At 36.1% G+C, this 23,794-nt stretch overlaps 1 protein-coding gene across 1 annotated transcript; it reads left to right on the forward strand.

Annotated features, from left to right (window-relative positions):
- Positions 1–261: 261 nt before the first annotated feature.
- SPINK1 (serine peptidase inhibitor Kazal type 1) lies at positions 262–15,838 on the forward strand. The gene is made up of 4 exons (XM_074292159.1): positions 262–499; positions 9,208–9,236; positions 11,443–11,549; positions 15,659–15,838. The coding sequence occupies exons 1-4, from the start codon at positions 439–441 to the stop codon at positions 15,702–15,704; spliced, it is 243 nt and encodes an 80-aa protein (XP_074148260.1). The 5' UTR covers positions 262–438; the 3' UTR covers positions 15,705–15,838.
- Positions 15,839–23,794: the final 7,956 nt, after the last annotated feature.

Consider the following 23,794-nt stretch of genomic DNA (forward strand, 5'->3'; position numbering starts at 1 on the left):
AAGAGCAGGAGCATAAACACAAGAGAGAGTCTGGGAGAAGGGGATATACAAGGCTGAAGAGGGAAAGGTTAGGGCCTGAGGGTGAGGACATAAACATTTTTATTCACTAGACCATGACAGTGAGGGAAGAGGGGGTAAGTCACTCACCACTGCACTGGGTACACAAAGCCAGAACAGAAGTTGGGAATTAGATGGGGAGGGGCCAAACAGGTGAAATTGGCAGGCAAATCCAATGTCCATCTATAAGCAAGGAGACAAGAAGAAGAACATCAGGTGAGAGCTGGCTGTGGCAGGAGATCAACCCACAGGGTATGATGTCATTCAACAGATGGTGCCAATGGCCCCTATATAAGGCAGCCTCCCAGGCTCCTGAGAACTCAGGACAGCTGCTCCGTCTTAAAATCTTTCAGTTTCAGCTTCAGCTAGAGGTAAAGCTATATGATCATGAGACTTCTTGGCATAGTCCTGCTGCTTTCCCTGACTCTGTGCTGCTTCTTGGGTAAGTTTCTCCTTGGGCACATCACCCTCACAGTGGGGCCAGTAGCCTACAGACAGCCCTTCATCCAGAGCCCAGTTTGACTCTAGCTGCACCCTAATGGGAGTTTTTAAAAGTTAATGTATACAAACTAAACACTGGTGAAATAGTTGCATGAAAGAAGCTTTGGAGGCTAGAAGCTTTCTCCACAATTTTGCTGTATGGGAGGAAATAGGAGTTTTATTAGTCTTCTTTTACAGAGGAGAAAACAGATATCAAGCAGGGAAACTGGCTATTCAATTAGTGAGTAGAAGACCACACATCTAAACCTCGATTTTCTGGATATAAAACCCAGAATACAGACTGCACCTCTGAGGATTTAGAAAAAACACTGAAAGGGGTATCATAAACAAGATTCTAGATGGGACGTTGGATGAGAATATTTACTTATATTTATGGAACAAGAAAGTGAGACAGAAACAGAGAGACAGAGACAGGCAGACAGACAGAAACACAAAGAGACAAGTAGGTGGCACTTTTGGATTCAGGGACACCTGAATTCAAATCCTACTTTTTAGCTCTGTGATCTCACTTAAGTCACTTAATGTCTCAACAAATTTCTTCATCAGTAAAAGAAAGATAATAATGTCACCCAACTCACAAGAATGTCATGAAAATATAATGAGATAAACATGTAAAGAACTTTGAAAACTTTAAAATACTACTTAAATGTTAGCAACGTTATTGTAGTTATTATTTTCATGATTTATTTGATCCTAACAACGCTACAAATTTGGTCTTATACACAGTTGTTCATTTACTTTTATACTGAGAAAAGTGGCATTAAACGAATGCTCAGAGTCATACAGGTAGTGACTGGATCAGGCTGTGGACTCAGATCTCCTCATCTCCAAACTAATACTCTTGCATCTATAATCTGTTACTTGTGTTGTTTGAGGACAGAATCAATAAATAGCTGAGATGTAGTGAAAAGGGATCTCAACTTAATATCGGGATACCTGTCTTAGAATCTTTGAGTATTAGTTTTGAGACAATAGGCAAGTTAATTCATCTCTCTGAGACTCAGTTTCCTGATCTATAACTTGGGATAATAATCCTTGGCCTATTTATCTAATGATATTGTTGTGTGGAAAGGACTTCCATACATACTAAAATGCCATCTTAATTGTCAGCTTCTAACAAGGATTCGAACAGAATGCTAACATACACAGGATGTTAATAGAAGCACAGAATGACAAGATGTTAGAAATCATCAAGTCCTATTTTCCTTATGAGAGAGATGAGAAAAATGAGGCATAAGGAGATTATGTGACTTACCCAGGGAATAAGTATCTGAGGCAGGATTTGAATCTAGATCTTCTTGACTATTAGAATGCAAGTTTACTCTCTAGCACTACAAGTTTCAGAGCAGTTAAGGGTATGTATGCTTTGAAGGAGTATACTTAGTGAGAGCTCCCTACACAGATGGAATCATAAGTCTAAACCCTCCCTTAAAACAAATTAATAGAAATATAGAATCTCAGATTCAGTTAGGACTTCTGAGGATATTGGGTCCATCCTCCCCTCCCCCCAGACCAAGAATCTTTTCTGTGGATATCCCAGGAGGGAATTATCCAACCTCTGTTTGAAAAATGTCTATGGCAAGAAACTCACTGCTTCCCAGGATCATCCATTTGATTTTGGGGGGCAGATTTCCTTATTAGAAAGCTTTTATAACCAGCACAAACAATTACCCTATGCCTCTTTTCCTACCCCGTTTTACTGTCTAGGGCCAAATCAAACAAGTTTAATACTCTATTGACATGATTGCATATGATTTCAAAGAACTAACAGAGTTTCATCAAGATCAGGACATGCCCTGAATCCCTAAAGAGATTTTTAAAAAAATGAAAAGAACCTATATGTATGAAAATATTTATGGCAGATTGTTTCTCAGAAAAAAGAACTAGAAATTGAGGGGACGCTCATCAGTTGGGGAATGACTGAATAAATTGTGGTATGAGATTATGAAGAAATATTATTGCTCTATAAGAAATGATTAACAAGATGCTATCAGAAAAACTTGGAAAGTTCTCCAAGAGGTCAAAGTGAAATGTACATATAGTATTAGCAAGCTATGAATGACGTTGATATTCTCAGCAATACAATGATCCAAGGCTACTCTGAAGGACTTATGATGAAAAACGCAATCCATACCAAGAGAAAGAACTGATTGTATCAGAATACAGACTGAAGCATACTTTTTTCTACTTCCTTTTTTTCTTAAGGTTTTGTTTTGTTTTTTGTTTTGTTTTTTTTTTTTTGGTGAGGGGGGAGCTATATTTTCTTTTACAACATTACTTTTATGGGAATGTTTCACACATCTTCACATGGACCTTCACAATTGGGAGTGTGAAGAAGAAAAGGGGAGAATCTGGAACTCAAAATTCTAAAACCTAATGTAAAAAAAATTATTTTACATGTAATTGGGGAAAATAAAACTTTTTTTTTTAATTTTGAAGAAAAAAAACCAGGACAAACCACATCTTTTTCAACTGGGTAATTAACCTGGTGAGGTTAAGAAACTACTGCAAATACAGACTTCCTTCAATTATAGGAAAATATTTTACAGAGGATATCATGTTATTCTTGCAAACAAGACATGAGAATAGGAGGCAGTAGCTTCAGAGCTATTTTAATGGATAGCATCTAAGAGAAGTCACAGAATGATAGATTTAAGACCTGGAAGAGACCTTGGAGGTGTCAGTTCAATCACTTCATTTTTCAGGTGAGAAAAGGCAAGGAACATGGCTAGACAGTCTAAATGACCTACCAATCACAAAAATAGCAAATGGTAGAGCAAAATTTGAAAATTGATCCCTTGACTTTAAATCCATCATTCTTCCCATTGCATTGTACCACTCCAATCATTCATGCTTTAGTTATCTAGGTAACTGTATTTTACCTTCACTGGTTGATAGTTTTATCAATGACTTTGATAAAGACCAAGATGGTATACTTGTCAAATTTGCAGATGATAAAAAAGCTGAGAAGGAGAACAAGCACACACTAGATTCAAAAAGATCTTGACAAATTAGAATATTAGGTTAAATAAAATGAGATAAAATTTTGACAGTTATATAAGGAAAATCTTACTCTTAGGTTCAAAAAAATCAGTCTCATAAGTACAAGATGAGAGTATGACTATCCTAGTGTAGATCATCTTTAAAAGATATAAAGGTACTGCTAGGGAATAACTCAATATGGATTTAACTATTTGATATTTTTAAAAAAAGTTAATGCTTCCTTAGGCTTTATTCAAAGAAGAGTTTGTTCAATCTACAAAAGTTATAATTCCATTATACCTTGCCCTGGTCAGACAGTTTTCAGTACTAGATGCCACATTTAAGAAGAAACAATAATAAGCTGGGAAAAGTACAAAGAAGGTAAACCATGATAGTGAAGGGCCTCTGGGTTATTAAATATGAGAATTATTGAATTGAAGTGAGGATGAAAAGATTTAGAAGGGACATGATAACTGTCTTCAAATATTCAAAAGGTTATCAGGTATAAGGAATAGACTTCTCCTGCTTGGTCCAAGAAGGCAGACTTAGGAAGAGTGGGGAGAAGTTACAAAAAAGGCAAATACTTGACATTGGGGAAAATTCCCTAAGACAGTTATATAACAGTGAAATATTGACTGCTGCTGGAAGTAGCCCTTTCCATTCACTGATATCCTGCCAAATTAATTTACTAAAAATTAGTAAACTGCCTTAAACACTTCACCCACTCATTGAAGATGTTCAAATAAAGACAGAAGACTAATTGGTAAGTATTTTCTGGGGTTTATTCTCCTGTTAAGTGTACATTAGATAGGATGACTCCTGAGGCCTCTTCCAAGGTAAAGATCCTTTGATTTCATTGCTAAAATATCTTTTCTTCTCCAGTATAAACATTGTCAGTTTCTTTGATCCTCTTATAGCCTGGCTTCCAGATTCCTTCTCATAATTCTAAGATTGATTAGAAGCCCAACTTTAGTATTTTAATATTCAACAAAGCAGTTTCTTAGAATCATCATGGCTATCTGATCTTTATCTATCTCCAAATCTTACAGCACAACAGGAGAAATTTAAAAGAGGCAAATTTAAGCTTGATGAAAGGAAAAATTTCCTAATAATGAGAGCTGTTCAATAGTGGAATGACCTGCCTCAAAATGTAGTTGGTTTACCTCTTTGGAGGTCTTCAAGCAGTAATTAGATGACTATTTATCATGTATGTTAATATAGGTATTATTGTATGAGTTAGACTGAATGTCAGCTGACTCCTTTAAATTTTCAAAATATGGGATTCTCTGACTACAAAGACAACTAAAAATCTCTATACTCTTAAAAGGAAAAAAAAAACTCTTACCACATTCCCACTTATTGTTATTCTCTTTTCTCTTCTCTTTCTCAGCCAAACTCCATGAAAAAGCTATTTCCAATTGCTACTTTCACTTTTTTCTCACTCTCTGTTAAACCCTCTTAATCTGACTTCTGACCTAATCACTCAAATGAAGCTATTTTCTCTACTCTTATGCCTTCTACTTTGCACTTATACATTGACCACCTTCATTTGGACCCTTATTCCCTTTCAACCTTAATTATTGCAATATTTGATCCTCTTACTGGTCTTTACTCTCTCATCTCCCCTGTCCATCCCATACCATCAATCTCTGATTTCTCTAAAGCACAGGCTTAACTAATGCCATTCTCTTATAAAAGTAATTTCAAAGGTCCAGTGGCTTTCTGCTATCTTTATAGTCAAATATAAAAATTTTGCTTACTATTTACAACTCTTCTCATGTTGATCCCTCCTTGCTCCTCTGGTCTCTACATTGCTCTCCCCCACATGCTCCACAATCCAGCCATATTGGACTATTTGCTTTTTCTAACATCATTCACTTCCTTTTCCATTTTCATTGCATTGGGTGTTCACTGTGTCTGAAATGCTCTCTCTCTTACTTCTCTCTTTCTTAGGATCTCTGGATTCCTTCAAGACTTAGTCACCTTCTGCTAAATTATTTCCTGATCTCTCCACCAAATAGCTCTTTCCCATGCAAGGATACACACTTTCTGTTACAAGTCATTTGTATACCTCTTTTGATTAAATTGTATCTCCCATTTGTACATAAGTTCTTTGAGAACAGAAACAGCTTGTCTTTATGTCTGCAGTACTTGAAACTGTTCCTATCATACAATAAGCATCTAATTAATATTGATTGATTGATCAACCCTATGAAATAGTTATTTTTCTCAAGAGGAAACTGAGTCTTAGGAGAAGGGAAAGTGATCTGTTAAAGATCAAATGACTAATCAGCTTCAGAGCCAAACTTCAACCATAGTTTTCTTAATTTTAGTTCTAATCTGTTTCAGCTATTCTAATATGCCTTTCAAGTGATGAACACTTGAAAAAAGTACAGCAGAAGAAATTCTTATTAAGTGATAAGCATATTTTATATTCATCCAGTGCTTTATACTTTTTCTGGCACTTTTGGACCTATTATCTAAGTTGTGCCCTATCACAACCCCTTCAAATTATATAGAACAAAGTTTGCTATATCATATCCATTTTGTGAATATGAAAGCTCAAGTATAGAAGGAGGAGACAGTGATCCCAGATCATAATGCTGAGGGCAGAGCTATGATTGAAGCTTCTTATCTTTTTCATTAAATATTCTGTCTTTAAAGTGTTCAAATTCTACTTCTGGTGGATAGGGAATGACAAGGGTTATGAATTACTCCTAATGTGTTCTGGAATTAGGGTTATTTTTCTTCCAGTTCAACTACCTTTTTTTGGAAATCCTTCTCAAACCGCTAAGAAACGCGATAAAGCCAAATGCAAAGGTGATTCCTTTGCAATGAAAAACAGCTGTCAGCAGAATTCAGGAGATACTTACTTTAAAATTTCCAGAGATCTTAGGTTTCTTTCATGTGAATTCTCCTTCCTCCAGAGCATATTTGCTGCCTCCTTCTTCTTCCCACCTCCACCCCCCACCAATCAACTAACATCTTACTACACTTTTTCAAGAGTTACTATGGCTAAAATATGCATCCTTTAGGAATCATCCTTTTAAAAATAAGCATATCACAATTAGATAAACTGATTTTTCAGACCACCTTCCAAGATTATGCAGGAAGGATTATTAGCTTTAAAAGGATTTTCCAAAGCATGTGTTCTCTTAACATAGACTTTTAAGAACTTCAATTCTTTCATGCCTCAGTGAGTCAACAGAAGAAGGTTTTAAGCAAAGACAGCCAACAATAATAATTTAGATTTAAATAAGAGGATAGGAGTTTAAATCTTCCATTTATTATGTATGTAATCTTGGGTCCCATTTTCCTCATTTGCAAAATCAGTGGGTTGGTCTAGATGATTCTGAGATCCTTTTTAATTCTATGTCAATTTTTCTTTGCAAAGCATTTTATTTATAACATATTTTCAAGGCAGGCAGCATAACTATAATTATTACTATTGTATAAATTAGGAAACTGCTATAGAAGAGAAATAACTAGTCTTCTAATCTCCCACAAAAAAAAATAATGGGCGGAGTTGAGACTGAAATCCTGTTCTTTGAGCTCAAAATGCAGTAATCTTTCTCAAATTTGAGGGTAGGAGACCAAGATATGAAAGCACACAATGAATCTGATTAGTATGTAACTTATTTCATAAGTCATCTAGAAAAAGGGGAGGAAAACAGGCTTTTAGAATTTATTTTACTCATTTGAAAATAGATTTAAAGAATGTCAGAAGTAGATGAACCCTTGAAATAATGAAATGTGTTATCTGTTACAAAGAGTTGATGGATTTTGGGTATGGAATATATATATATATATATATATATATATATTTAATAAATATGCATGGTCAAACTAAACAAATTCCCTAAATTACTGTAATATATATATATATGTGCATATATATTACAGTTCCCTAAATTACTATAATATATATGTATATATAATATACATATATATTATAGTAATTTAGGGAATTTGTTTAGCTTGACCATGCATATTTATTAAATTTTAAATTTTTTTCTGAATTATGAGACGCAAAGAAAGAAATTGGATTTCTATTTATTTTTCAATAGAAAAGTAAAGGGGGGAATGCTACATATGTGACATGGTGTGTTGCACATTCAGATGAGGTCATTTTATCAATAAAACTGAAAATGGCCCAAAAAAGAGACAGTAAAAAGTGACATTACTTCACATTTTTGTGTGGGAAAGACTTGCTCCAGTTACTCCCTAAGGCTATAACTACTGGCTTAATTATGAATATTTATGACCAGGCAAAGAAAGAAGACTGTAATTATATATATCAAATTAATGGTTTAAAAAAGTCTAAGATGACTCTCAAATTGTAACTCTAACTGGCTCGAAGGTATAGCAGTGCCAGAGATAGAAATAGAGACAGTAAGAAGAAGAGTAGGTTTACAGGAAAATGTGATGAGTTTTTGTTTTGGACATGTTTAGATTGAAAATTCTTATGGGACATCCAGGATGAGGTATCCAGTGGACAATGTATGATGTAGGATTAGTACTCAGGAAAGACATGAAGGCTGACAATATAGCTTTCTGCAAAGAAATAACATTGACTCTATAGGAACTGCTCAAGTCATTAAAATCAGGAATGTTGGAAAAGAGCAGGAAAGTCCATAACAAAGTCTGGTATAGGCCTATACAAAGTATTCAGGGTATGGATTAGAGGGCAACAAAGCAGATTGTGGTGTGCTAACCAAGAAGGAGAAAAACCAGGAGAGAGCAGTACCATGGAAATCCAGAAACAGAAAATGCCTGGGATATTGGAATGATCAGCATGTTGAAAATTTCAGAAAGAAATCAAGATGAATAGTGAGAAAAGAACATTAAATTTAGCAATTAGGAGATTATTAATAACCTTTGAGAAAGTGGTGATTACCTAAACACACCAGCAATTCTCTCATTTCCATGACTGCTCCTTTGTTTAAAATACCTGCTTTCCTACATCTGTCTGTCAAAATATCTGTTCCAAAACCATATTCCTCTATGGTTTTTCCCATAGTACTTATTAGATTTTGCATTGCATTATATTTATATATATTTGAATCTTTTCTCATGGGAAGGTCTCTTGCCTTATTTTTTATCCCACTCATTTCCCCAATATTATAGAATCTCAACAAACCTTGATTAAATTAAAAAAGAAAATAGAATATAGAACATAAGACATAAAACATAAAATGTAAAACATCGACTGTTAGATCTGAAAGTGAGCTTTGAACATTAAACAACAAATGTTGGAACTAGAAGAAGAACCCCTTAGATTATCTAGTTTAACTGAAAGTGAAATACAACTACAGAAAGAAATTTGTTCAAGGTTGCATAGTGATTGATTAGCACAGTAATGACAAAGCCCCAGATGTCCTGTTTCCCAGAGCCAAAGATTTGTAAGTGAAATAATGAAAAAAAAATACTTATGTCTTTGTTTAGGTGATTGACTTTTGTATAATTCTGCTACATTTGCTGGGATTGGGATTTGTGGGAAGATCATTGCAATGGGAGCAGGGAGGTTGCAGAGATATGTATAGAGTGGTGAGTGGGGAGGCTGAGACTGTAATCTGGACTACTTTGACTCCCTTATTCTCCCTTCCCACCCCCAAAGTATCAGTTATACACAAGGCAAATCTAACTTTTTTATAATTTGTTTCCTAGATACTGCACAAGCTCTACGAGTACGAGATGTAAGAAGATTTTCTGCTTTTTTATTTTAGTACATTTCCCATGCCATGGTGAAGGGATCATTGATTCCAGCTCTGTCTGCTTGTTCTATGTTCCAACATCCTGTTTTCTGTGTTCTGAGATCCCTCTGACATTTTGTGGTCTGTGCTCTGACATTCCATATCTTATGTTCTAGGATCCCTTCTAGATCTATCTACAGTTTCAGTATATATTCTGTTTTCTGTGTTCTGAGGCCTCTTCTAGCTCTGACATTTTGTATGTCCCTTCAAGCTCTGACATTTTGTGTTCTGTGCTTGACATTCTGTGTTCTATATTTTCCCTTCCACCTCTGATCCACTGTGTTCTGTGCTTTGACATTCTATATGCTATGTTCTAAGGTCTCTTCCAACTTCGCATTCTATATTCTAAGCAGAGGTCTAGCTCTAACATTCTGTGTTCTTTGTTCTGAATTCCCTTGCTGCTCTGAGTGGTCTACTTTATTTGTTCTAAGATTTCTCCTAGTTTTCCTATTGTAAAACTTAATGGCATTGTATGTAATGAGGCAAACTTTAGTGATTGCTTTCTTTCTCTTAACAATGATCATTTCAGTGTCTTTTGTGATTGTGAAAATCTGCTTGTTGATTAAAAAGAACAAAAATTAAACAAAATGAAAGAGATAGGAAAGATTCTCTGAAAGAGCTAATAGCTCCCAAATTATGGAACCCAGAGCATTCCCCAGAGTGTATTTCTCTGTATCAACTGTGAGTAACAAGCTAGATTTTTTTTCTACCAACCTAATTTCAGATTGATCGCTGGATACCTTCCATTTAAAGTGCCCATTTCTGTAGTGCTTTATACTCTCCAATTTGGTTGATGTATATGCTCTCATTTAAACCTCACAAAAGTCTTCCAATGAGGTGAAAGGTAGGATTATTTCCTTCATTTTGCTGAAGAGGAAGTGAGGTACAAATAGGAAGTTTTTTAATATTAAATGGAAAAGACATGAGAATCCATTTAGTTCAACCTCTTCATTTATAGATGGGGAACTAAAGGCAAAGGTTATACAAATGCAATTCTAAGTTACATTAAGAGAGATATCATGTCAAGAATAAGAGAAGTAATAGTCCACTAGACTCTGCTCTGATTATACCCCATCTACAGCATTTCTTATATTCCATTATAAGCAACATACATTAGGAAGGACATTGCAAATTGCAGCAAACAAGGAAAAAATGAGGAAGACTAATGAGGGAACAGAAGATTATGCCATAGGAAGTTAATTTAAAGACATTATGAAAATTAGCCTGAGGAAGAATAGATTTAAAAGACATGTGACTGCCAAATGGTTGTCATATAGAGAGTGATCCATCTGGTTTTGCTTAGCCCTAGAAAATAGAAATAAGATAAATGAAGGATACCTTCAAAGAGGGATATTTTGGCTCTATCTAAGGAGGGGAATTAATAATTAGAATTATCCTAAAATGAAATCATTGGGGAAGCTAGATGGCACAGTAGATAAGAGTGTTGACTCTGTGTTCAGAAGGACCTTAGTCCAAATATGGTCTCAGACACTTCCTAACTGTGTGGATCCTGGGCAAGTCACTTAACCCCAAGTGACTCAATAAAATAAAATGAAATGAAATGAAATTGTTTGCCTTGGTAGGTAGAGAGCTCCCCATCAATAGAAATTATTTTATCAGGCATCTCTATCACATGAGCCCACCACAGTCTTATTGCGGGAAAGCACAAATAAATGATTCAAGCCCTATTGTCTTGGATCTATATTTCATAACCCTTCAAGCCATAGAATACTATGAAGTACCATTTACCATCTCAGATGACATTTATGGCTTAACATTCTTTGTAGCAACACCTTTCATCATTCTGACAAGTGACTTGTCCAAGATCACAGGATCATAGTGAAACATAAACTTAAGTCATGGCAGTCTTGTAGCATAATAAAGGTAAAGACAAGGCTAGATGAATTTTTATCAGGTATATTGTAGAGGGGAATCCCTACTAAGTCCTTATTCCAGCTAAAACCCCATTTCTACAGGAAGCCTCTTCCAGTCCCCCCTAATTCTAGTGCCTTCTCTCTATTGATTATTTCTAATTTATCTTCATTTTTAGTCATGTCCAACTCTTTGTGACTGTTTTTGGGTGTTTTCCAGCTCTAGTTGGGTTTCTGTGATAGCATAGGAGAATCAAACTGTTTTATTGCTCTTCTAGGCTGAATGCAATTACCCAATTGTTGGATGTCCCAGACACTATGATCCTGTCTGTGGCACTGATGGACAAACTTATAACAATGAATGTGTGCTGTGTGCAGAAATGAAGTAAGTACTACTGTGACTTTCTTTAGGTTTAACCTTTAACCTTTAAAAGCTCAATGTGTTTATTTCCTAGACATGGGGACTTGAGAAGACCTTCAAGATCATCTAGTACAGTAATTCTTAACCTTGGGTCTCCAAGTTGGTCCCCAATAATGGGTCAGTTGAGAAGACTGTGTAAGGATCATAAGTTTGGATGGGGAAAAAATGTCTTTATTTTTACTAACCTCAAACAGAAATTTCTTATTTCATTCAATTATAAAAGTAGGCAACAAAATGAAAAGGAGTCCACAGGCTTCATCAAACTTTCTCTCTCTCTCTCTCTCTCTCTCTCTCTCTCTCTCTCTCTCTCTCTCTCTCTCTCTCTGTTTCTCTCTTTCATGCACACACACACACACACACACACACACACACACAATTTTAAAACAAGACAAAACAAAACCTTGATCTATTTCAAAATTTTCATGTGACAGGGACCATGAGGGAGGAAGTGCTGATTTGCCAAGGCCTCCCAGATAATAAGGTACAGAAATAGGATTTAACCCCATGTTTGCTAGCACATAATCCAGTGTTCTTTCTACTATACAATGATGCCTCTAATTACTAATATCTGTCCAGACATGAACAAACTCCACACAATTAGCTGGGACAAATGGACACTAAGAAATTATATCAATTGGATTACCACTACAGTGATGTCAAGGAAAAATACAGTGAACAATGAGGAGGTTTCATAAGAGTTCCACATGTACAACATGGCAGGGAAGGGGAACAACCCTTGACTTAGAGTCAAGAAACTTGGGATTTAGTACTAACTCAGTTTCCAACTTGCTTCATGATTTTGAGTAGATTACTTTCCTTCTATAAACTTAAGTTTTCTCTTCTGTCAAATGGAGGGTGTAGACTAGAGGGTCTTTAAGTGCTCTTTCTAGAATTCCTATCTAGAGCTAAAGTTTTGTGTACTGTAATCTTTCATCAATAGCTCAATAAATGTTGCATTTATGCTCAGGTTAAGAGCATAAGGATTAAGCATGGCCTTTAAGTCATGGTTTTAAACTCTGATTCCTCTCTGTTGTTTGCCCTCTCAAAGAAGATCAAGACATCAGGGAGATGATGCCATGATATGCAAGTGAATTGGATTTAAGTGAGGCAGGACTGTGCAAAGTCACCAGCCTCATTTCTCCTCCAGAGCCATCCAGAGCCATAGTGGCTAGATATAGACCAGGACCTCTATAAGTAGCTGGCCAAGATTTGGTATATTCTTTTTCCTTAAGGATTCTCAACATTCTAGCTGGAGGCACTAGACACATATACATAAAAGAATCAGGAGGGTTAAAAAAATGTATACTCATAGATTCATTATTACTTGAAACTCCATCTTCTCCCTTTGTGGCTTTCCATGGGATATACCCTAAGCCTAGAATGCCATCCATCCCTCCATAGGTCTACTTCTTGGACACCTAGTTCCATCAAGGCTTTTTTTCAATTATCACTTATTGCACGAAGTAAGTGATTTTTCCCAATCCTCTGAGTGGTTGAACCATTCTCCCTGTTCCCTCAACCAATTATTTTGGGTTTGCTGAATATACATTTTGTATTTTGTTCAAAGATTAAACTCCTTTAAGACAAGGGTTGTTTTATTCTGGGGTTCTCTTTTATCTGTATCTTTTTTATCCAGCACATAGGAAAAGTATAATACATGCTTATTGAATTGAATTAAATCAAATCTGAAAAGTCTCTTCAAAAAGAATCTTCAGCTCTGAAAGAGATTTTATGGAATATGCAGAACAACTACTGTAGTTTTTAAAAAGAAGAAACTAAATTCAGGGGAATATAATTTATTTGCTCAAGATCACACAGATCATGAACAAAAGAACTATAATGCAAATCAGATTTGTTGTTTACTGCTCTTTTCTAAAGGCTACCAAAACTACCCTTGACCACTTACTAGCTATGTATTTCTGCCTAAGTCATTTAATCCTCTTTACTTCAGTTTTATGATCAATAAAATGAGCTGGAGAAGGAAATGGCACATCCCTCCAATTGTCATTCATCCTTCATTCTCTAAGAAGACCAGTATATTTGCCAGGAAAATGGGATCATGAAAAATTAGATGTGACAGAAATAACTAAAGGACAATAGCAACAAAGGAGTTCAAAGGAAGGAGATATCAGTGAGTTGTAAAGGAAGAAGAGGGGATGGAAAAAGTGAGACTTGAAGGATGAATACAGTTTGGACCAACTTGAGGAAAGGGGAAGATCTTCTATACCAAAGGAACAATTTAATGAAAGGGAGGGCTGTGTTTAGTGAAACTATTGAAGCTGAGGTCTAAGAATGAAGTTGAGAATTAAGATTTAAATATTTCCTTGAATAGGACACATTTCCAAATTATCCTAAAACTGTACCCTAGTTTTGTCCCATATCAGCTCCTTCTTGGGGACTGGGGAGATTTTGGAACTATCTAAATTTAATATTGTGCTAATCCCAGACTTGTGTTCCTCAACGTGAAGGATTAGGAAGAATTCCAATTTCCTGGGCCTGACTTGGTATCTTAAACTGTTCCAAGTGTATTATTTCAATTTACATATCTTGCTAAGGTGAATTTTGAATCATTTGGTAATTTTCCCACGGTCTGGCTAAGTTGTTGAAACAAACTTACATCTTTATCAGCAGTAGGGAGGAACAAACAAAAATGAGATGACCTTGAATTTTAGAAATACACCAGGTTCCAAGGTAAAAATCAGCAATTCAGAACATAAAATGTCAGAGCTGTAAATGCCCTTAGAATGCAGAGTTTAAAATGTGCCTCTATCTTAAATATATGTTTTCCAATTGACCAGAACTTCTAGAGAAGCTTTGAATAAAGTTTTAAATCAAGGGTTCTTAATTTCTTTTGTGTAATAAATCCCTTTGGCAATCTGGTGGCACTTTCCCAGAATCACGTTTTTAAAGGCATAAAACAAAAAATATAGGATTACAAAGGAAATGGAAATAGTCAACAAAACATGAAGAAAAAAAGTTCACAGACTTCCAAGTTAAGAATTCTTTGCTAGACTTTTCCTGATTAGTCTGATTGTCCAAATTCAGGGTCATGGAAATGTGATGATTTGTTATGCATTAAAAGTAAGTAATTTATAGTCCTTGAACAAATTTGGTTGTATTGATATTCAATGTTAAGTGTAAAATGTACCATTTTTCTTTGTGTAAAAAATAGAGTTGATAATATATAGCAGAAGCAATAATTAAGGTAATTAAACTGAAGAAGCCAAGATTCCTAGCATAGCAGTGGATTTCATTCATATGGGAATTAGGAGTTCTGGGGGAAGATAAAACAGGAAGAATGGCTGGACTCTGAGACACTTAAAACTAATAGTAGCCTACATTTATATAGCACCTTCAATGTGTCAAGTAATGTGCTAAGCACTTTACAATTATTACTTCATATGATACAACAACCTTGGGAGAAAGATGCTATGATTATTCATTTTGAAGATGAGGAAACTGAGGTGAACAGATTAAGTGACTTGTGTAAGGTCATATAGCTAGTGAGTGTCTGAAATTGGACTTGAATTCAGGGTCTTTCAAATCCCAGGTTCCTCCTTCTTATCTATTGTAATTCCAAGCTATATTTAATTTTATTCAGAGGAAAAAGATCAACCAATTATGATGCTGTTTGAAAGCTCTGGTTGTGTTTAACTCAGGGAACAGAAAATGAAAGAGGTGAAGAGAAAACCTTAGGGGAGGAGATATTAATCATTGACTTTAAATATGAGAAGGATTGTTGAGTTAGTAAGAATATGCTTTGTTTTGCTTAGTTCCAAAAGGAAGAAACAGGAAGCAATGAGCAGAAATTGCCAAGCCTCAAATTTTGGTTCAAAACAAGAAGTTTTTGACCAAAAAAGATATGGCCATCTATGAATTAGCTGACATTATGATACCTTTTATCTAAGGTTCATTCCAAATTTTACATTCTGTATTTTAAGGATACTCCCTACTCTAATATCCTATTTTGTCCTTGTTCTAATGACTTTCCAGGAAGAGTTTTCTTTCCTGCCTCAAGGTCTCGATTTTTGTAATGATGGTCACTCACAGTGCTCTTTTTATTTCTTCTATAGGAAAAGAAATGTTTTTATCCAGATTAAAAAACAGGGGAGATGCTAAGGAATCAAAACATCCTGGAGCAGGACCATGATTGGTCAGCCTGATTCTTTGATAAATGAATGAGACTGACTCTTGCTGTTTATATGATTCCTTAAGAAAATCGTGTTGAATAAAATCAACTGTGGCATTGTGAATAGGCTGGTCTCTGTGTCATTTCAAGCCCTGCCCTGACCCCTACTGGCAGTGTGGGTTCAAATCCTTCCCCTGACCTTTGTGGCTCCCTCCAGACAATTCTCTATTATAAAATACAGAGAGTGATTACTTGCTATAGGAAAGAGAGCTACTCACCAGAAGTTATGTATAATGATAAAATACATAGCTCTGATTTAAAGAAGGAAAAAAAAAGAATGAAGAAGTTCTGGAGGAATGGTTAGGAACAAGAGCTAGGATCAATGTAATTATTTATATTTTATAGGGCTTTATAATTATATAGACATTTGCAGTATTTTATGCCTTTCAGTGCTCACTGCAACCCTCTACATAATAGAAAATTCCCATAAATATATCAGCCTATATTTTAGGAATTCTAAGGGTCAAAAAGGAGAAGGGACTTTCTCAGAATCCTACATCCAGGTAATGAGAGATTCAGGATTAGAATACAGTTCTTGTGATTGCCAGTCCAAGGCTCTTTATATTTCATTATGTTCTCTCTCAAAGCCATCATGGCCTACAGGATGGGAAGATCACAGGATCCTAGTAGCTTAGAATTGAAAGAAACCTTATAGACCATTTATTCAAATCTTCTCATTTTATGTTAACTGACCATTTTATAATTGGAAGATGAGACAGATTCAATGATTTGCCCAAGATTACACACCTAGTAAATAGAGATGAGATTCAAATCCTGCTTATCTGTCTCCAAATCCATTGATGTTTTCATTATGCCATCCTGTCAATAAAGACACTATGATTAAAGGAAATAGATGATTTCTCCTCTATTTCTCCCATGAAAGTTGCATTGCATATTAAAAAATAATAATAATAATCAGAGGAAATCCAGGCACAAAAGAGAGAAAATATGATGGAGGTAATGAAGGAAACACACACACACACACACACACACACACACACACACACACAAATGAGACAATGCCATGGATGAATCAAAGGAAACATGGCCAGAAGATAATAAAAGGAAACAAAACCCAAATATAGCATGGACATATACTATAATGCTAAATGAAGGCTTCATTGGATTTTCTGAGTGCCCCCAGGAGCTCCTTTTTAGCCCACATCAGAACACCTGATACATTCCTGATTTGCCTTTAATAATTATTTCATTCTCTCAAAGCCCCATTTCTAAGCTCAAGCAGAGAAAAATTCAGCTCACGATGATAGGAACTTGCTTCACTGAAGTTAATTAAGAACATAAACAAAGACCATAATGCAAGGCACATGCCAGTCTCTTGTGAAGCCTCCCAAATCCAGGCCTATCTCCTCATTCTGCCGTGTTGTAATAACAGACATGAAGTTTAGCCAGGAGCTGGCTAGCTTAGTCAGGACTTATTGATAGCTAACTGCCCACAAGTAGTTGCTGTCTGATGTCTTGCCACCAATGAAACTATTCAGAGGCATTTTACAAATCTACTAATATGCAAAAACTATCATTACAAATCTTAACAATCAGAATGAGAAGTTATCAGCAAAAGGGCACACAGAAGTAGATCTAATGTCTTCAGGGCTTACTACTAACACTTTATCCACAGTGATTCTGGCTGTTTTGATCAACCAGTTCTCCTCCTCTTCTCCTGGGAAGAAGGACCAAATGTGACTAAACTGGCTCAGAGGAAGAAGCAATGAAAGGAATATCCATCCTAGGCCTGGTACTGAAGTATGGAGACATCAATTACTGAAGGTGAAAAAATAGAAACCTTCGGAGTAAGTTATGGCTCCATCATAGAATTTGTGATTGAGGAGAGAGAATATGAATATAATTTGATGCATACTCTAGTATTAGGGATAGCAGATGTCAGTTGCCTCAGAGTTCAAATTTGGCCCCAGTTACTTACTAGCTGTATGACTCTAATAAGTCACTTACCCCTGTTTGCTTCAGTTTCCTAATTTATAAAATGAGCTTGAAAAGGGAATGGCAAACCATTCTAGTATCTCTAACAAGAAAACACCAAATGGGTCACAAAGAGTCTGACAAAATAAAAATGATTCAGCAACAACAACAATAAAGATTTTAGAGGAGTCAGAGAAAGAATATGTAGATTTCTATGGCCTAAAATTCTGTGTGAGAAGTTACCGTAAGGGAGATGGATGGAAAGTTTTCAAGACTCCAATTCTAAAGACAAACCCCATCTATTCTAATGAAGAAGAAAAGGAAATAGTTGTTTAAAGAGAATAATGTGACTGCTTAAGATTGTGTAATTAAAGTATATAGTATTTAAAATAGTGTAAGTGGTTAAAGAACTTATTGAACAATTCAAATTTTTTAAAACTTTAAAAGACATAATATTAATAATAATAATGCTAGTTAGCAATGATGAGCTCCATTCTCTGCGAGGTTTTGTACTAAGTATTTTCCAAATAGTTTTTCATTTAATCTTCAAAACAACTTTCAGAAGAAGATACTATTATGATCTCTACTTTATGTGAGGGAACTGAGACAAACAGAGGTAAAAATGCCTTATACAAGGTCACACAGCTAGATAGGTGCAAAAGACAGAAGCAAGTGCACTATTTAAGATCAATATAAAAATTACAGTTTTATAATAAGAAGAATACTAGGATCCCTAAAATTCAGAATAAGCTGACGCTGAGGAAGGGTGACAAAGATAGCCAAAAAGAGGAGTGGTTGGTTTTGGGTTTGGGGTTTTGGAGTTGTTGGTTTTTTAACTAGCTAGGATCGAAAAAAAGATCTAAGAAATAACAAGGCTCCTGCTGGAGAGAAAGGGACAAGGATAATGGAAAGGAGCTGTATCTTCTCAACTGTTATTTTGCTCCTCTTTTCCTATTAAAAATTATCTCAGAACTGAGGGTTGGAAAAAAATAAGTAACAGGATCATGGAGGGAATGGTAAAATAGGACCTAGCTCCCCTCACTGAGTACATATCACTGCCTAGATAAGTAATCTCTACTTTAGTAAAAAGAACTTGGCAGATGGAGTAGCTGAGGTGCTGTCAGTGATATCTCAAAGTGGGTGAAAAACTGTATATTTGTAGTGGGCTAATTTCCTGAAGTTTAAAAAAGAAAAAGGCATGGGGAGAGGAGGAGTTTTAAATTTTCAAGCTATAGGCTAATAAGCTTAACTTAAAACCTTAGCAAAGCTTTGTGAGTGGCAAAGAAATGGAAATTGAGGAGGTACCCATTAATTAGGGATCGGTGAACAAATTATGGTATGTAAATATAATGGAATATTGTTATGCGTAAGAAATGGGAAGAAGGAAAGGAAAGAAATGTTTTTATACATCCTATGCTAAATACCTGTTACAAAAACTATTTCATCTTTTCCTCATAACAACCTTTAGAGGTAAATGCTATTATTATGCCCATTTTCCAGTTGAGAAAACTGAGACCAACATCAATTCAGCAACTTACCCAGGTTCACATAACTAGTAAGGCTTTGAGATCACATTTGGACTCGGGTTTTCCTCACTCCTGATTCAGTATTTTGTACGCTATGATATCACCTAATTGCTACTACTAGAATATCATATTAAAATTGAATAATTTTTAAAGTCTTCAGATTTTCAATCAATACAATGACCTACCATGATTCCAGAGGACCAATGATGGAATGTGCTACTTGCTTTCTGACTGGTGATGAAGTCAGGGCACACATTCCATACATGGCTAATTTCTCACTCCAGGACATCTCTCTATCTCTGCAGTCGGTTGCTCCCCTAGGTGAATTCCCTCTCCTTCCCAGGATTATCTTCTTCTGCTCCTTTTTATGTGTTGTCTTCCCTTATTAGAATGTAATGGGGCAGCTAGGTGATGCAGTAGACAAAAGGGCTAGCCATGCAGTCAGGAATGTTCATTTTCCTCAGTTCAAATCTGGCCTCAGACACTTACTAGCTATGAGACTATGGGCAAATCATTTAACCCTATTTGCCTCAGTTTCCCCACCTGAAGCATGACCTGGAAAAGGAAATGGCAAACCACTCCAGTATCTTTGCCGAGAAATCCTCAAAAGGGATCACAAAGAATTGGACAGGACTGAAATGACTGAACAACAACATACTTAACTGTTCTGTTTTTATGACAAGGTTACTAGACTGGTAGATCATGGGAATGCCACAGATATAGGGCATTTGGATTTTAGCAAAACATTTTATTCCATACATGTAGGCAAGAAAAAGAGTTGAGAGCTAGAAGAAAATACATTTAGCTGAACTCAGTAAGCGTTGAATGAACTCAAATGAAGTCAGTGCCAAAAAGTAGGGAGGTTTCAGGTGAAATGCCCTAGATCTCAGTCTATGCAGTATGCCAGAGGAGCCAAATACTTAGGAGCAAGGGCCAAATTAAAATATCGTTTTGGAACATTTAACAAAATAAGTAAAAGCACAATAGAACAGAGGTGATATCCTTTTTAAGTTACTATGAAGCTGCAAAGATCCTTATGTATGGTGAGCTTGATACACCAGTACAATAAATCATTTAAAAAAAAACCAATTATTTGAAGTCATAGATGGCATGCTTATCAGATTAGCAGGTGATGAAAATCTAAGGATAGTTAATTAATTGGATGACAATACCAATAGACCAAAGTCAGTGAAATGATTTTTATAGAGATTGCTTTAAGGTCCTCCACTTGGGTTCAGAAATCAACTGTGTCAGTTCAAGGTACAGGAATCAAAGGTAGAAAATAATTCTGTGGAAGAAAAAAACTGGAACTTTTAATGTACTACAAGCTCAATATATGTCTCTAGTAAAACATGGCATATAAAAAGCTAAGATAGATATAAAGCATTTATTAAGTGCTTACTATTGCTAAACATTTTGCAAAGCACTAGAAACACATATGCATATAAGCTAACTTGACAACAATACCTTAAAGGAGCTTATAGTCTAATGCAGCCAGATAATAACTAAAAGGGAGCTGGAAAGTGGAGGGAAAGAATCTCAGAGAGGAGATTTTTCAGGGTTGGGAAGGCTATTGATCAGGAAGAGAGGGAATTCCAGAGATTGAGTTGTAGTTTAGTTGTGAGAGGCAATCTTAGATTACATTAAGAGAAATAATATATCTCAAATAAAGAAGTAACTAATCCTGCTGCAGTCTGTTGTGGTCAAACATATCTTCAGACTGGAAGGCAGGCAGAACAGTCAAATATAGTAGAAAAAACTTGTGTTCAATTCTAGAGTGAAATTAGTAACAACAGGAGTAAGGCAAAGAACAAAAATCAGAGCAATGAGAGCCCAAGAAACTATGTCATTTCTAACAGTTCATAGAACTCTGATCAAGAGAATACTTGTATGAGATATAATAAATAGTTATTCTCCAGTATCTGAGGAATTGTTGTGGAAAATAATTTGATCTGCTGGCCACAAGGTATAGAAACAAGAGCATGGGTCAGTCATTGGAAGGTACATTTAGGAAGATTATAAAGAAAAGCCTCCTAATATTAAGATCTGTCCAAAAGAAGACGTTGAAATGTATGTAGTAGGTAACCATTCCTGGAAATCTTTAAACATAAATTATAGAATCACCTGCTGGGGAGTTTGGGGAATGTCCATTTAAGTTCAAGTACATTTAAGTTCAACTCAGTTCTGGGTATCATAATCTAGTCAGGTCCTCTAGGGGGAACCCAGAAAATTTGGGCGTAGTTTTTGCTCTGATTTGGCTTAGCCTTTTCCATTTATATCTTTCGTGCTGGGTGATGTGTGAACCAGTTAAATTCTCTGAATAAAGATCATTGATTAAAAATCCTTTCCCTCTCTACCACCTTGCTTATGTTTCCCAAATAATGATTGGAGGGAGATCTTGAAATGCCATGGGAACAAAATGGTCCTGAGATTTTAATGTGTCCACTGGGGGGTGATGTGGTTCCATTTTCTGACCTTCCCTACTCACCAAGTTTAGCTAGCTGCACCCAGATCTGAAGTAGGCATAAGGTATCATGGTTGCCAGGGAGGGATGTACCCAAATACTGCATGAGCATGTGGTTAAAATTAGATCTGCCAAGTCATGCAATGTCCAAATTGGAAGAAAAATCAAAACACTTGAAAAAAACATTAAATGTCAGATCTTAATGCACAGAATATAGTATGCCAGAGCTCAGTGGATCTCAGGACAAAGAACACGAATTGTAACAGTGGGAAGGACCACAAAGAATGGAATATCTTAGCTGGGAGGAGTCTCAGGAATACAGAACATACAGGATAGATGATAGAATATTGATTTAGAATTAGAACAACTTCATTTTATAGATAAAAAAATGAGATATAGAGTGAAGTGACTTGAAGAATATTCTATATGTATTAGCAAAGTCCAAATTCAAACTCAGATCCCCTGGTTGCAAACCCCATATTCCTTCTATTGCACCTCACTACTCTGCTTGCCTTTAATCTATCCATCTCCAAACCACCCTATAAACTGTTGCCTGACTAACACTTAACTTTTCCAAATGGAAAGGAGAGAAGGCAGAAGAAAAGGGGAAAAAGAAAAAGACTGAAGAGAAAAATAGACAGAAAGAGAAAGACGGGTAGAGAGAGAGAGAGAAGAGAGAGAGAGAGAGAGAGAGAGAGAGAGAGAGAGAGAGAGAGAGAGAGAGAGAGAGACTAAAACAAATAGGAGAATGGTGACCAGGGAAGGATACTGTGGTCTGGCAAGGTACAAGAATGTCTATAGGAAAGTGGCTTGGTATATCCTTTCCAAAAACAATAGCAGAATTAATTTGATTGTGCTTCCAGATCTGGTAGGTGAGCAGTTTGGGAGATTACATCTCTTTATGGCCAGTCTGAAATGCGGAGGCCCATAAGATAGTCAATAAATAAATAAATAGATAAATAAAATTCAGAACTAAAAGATGGATGGTTATGTTCTTGGTGAAGCTTAGCATTTGCAATTTAGTTATTTGGGGGAAAAACAACAAAAACTAAGCTTTAACTTAGTTTCCTTCAGAAGGAGGGAAAACTCGGGACAGGATCACTGGGACAGAGTCCTTGAAAGGTCCATTTTTTATGTCTCCTCATTCCTATATCTTGTTTATTTGCAGTGATGATCTTACCACAATTGGGACAGACCACTGCACTGGAGCCAAAGCTTCAGAGATAAAAGAATAAAAAAAAGCCACAGGTCACAGTTTCTGGTTTAGGTGACAAACACTTGGACAAGGCAGGAATGTAGGCAGTGGGAGACTGCATGGCTGTAATCTGACTGCTCCATGACTCAATCAAGGCAGAATTGGATGAAAAAGCAGTACCAAGGTCTCTCAGCCAGTTTTTTGACTATGATTCAGGACAAATGAAAGGTAAGATTCCACAAGCCAGGAAATACAGCACCCATCAGGTACTCCCTATGGAGTATGGACTCAGGTCCATGCTTCTGTCCCAAAAGAATTTCATCCAACATGGCAAGCCTATTGCACTTCCCTATTTAAAAACTATTTAATGATTCTCTGGCTGTGCTAGTCTTTCACCCTAGCATTCAAAGCTCTTCATAAGGTGGAAACTGAGAGTTTAGATATCACAAGGTCAGTTCAGGAAGGAGAAACAATCCCATGAAACCATTGTGTGGAGGGAAGAGTTTGTCATTGCAAGAATCATAAAATGAACCTGTTGCAGGCCTGGCTACAAGCAGAACCTTATGCTCTATCCCATTTTTATGTCCAAGATCCATTCCTTTGAATGGCTCTGTTTTTGCTAATTCTCACACTTGTGCTAGAGAAGAAGCCACAGAAGGAAGAGGGAAGTCACAGAAGGAAAGCATTGGGGCATAATCAGGGAAAAGGAAGTCAGCCAAATTTAGGTGGTGCAAGGTGTCCTAAAAGTCTTAGTACAATTTGAAACTTTAATAATTTAAAGCTGCACTGACTTTTGAGACACCCATTTTAGAGATGGCTGAGAAAGGTATAGTCCTGTCAGACATTCATCTTTTTGGAACTCTGCAGTATCTAATGATGCAAACTACTTTCTCCCCTTGG

This window comes from Sminthopsis crassicaudata, chromosome 2 (assembly GCF_048593235.1).
Source record: "Sminthopsis crassicaudata isolate SCR6 chromosome 2, ASM4859323v1, whole genome shotgun sequence".
In the NCBI taxonomy this organism is placed as follows: Eukaryota; Metazoa; Chordata; class Mammalia; order Dasyuromorphia; family Dasyuridae; genus Sminthopsis; species Sminthopsis crassicaudata.

Bases quoted from the DNA above. Each gene is read 5' to 3' on its own strand.
- SPINK1 (XM_074292159.1), top strand. From the start codon at position 439: ATGATCATGAGACTTCTTGGCATAGTCCTGCTGCTTTCCCTGACTCTG. The intron at 500-9,207 runs GTAAGTTTCTCC...TTTGTTTCCTAG, and splicing joins GACTCTGTGCTGCTTCTTGG to ATACTGCACAAGCTCTACGA. The intron at 9,237-11,442 runs GTAAGAAGATTT...TTGCTCTTCTAG, and splicing joins AAGCTCTACGAGTACGAGAT to GCTGAATGCAATTACCCAAT.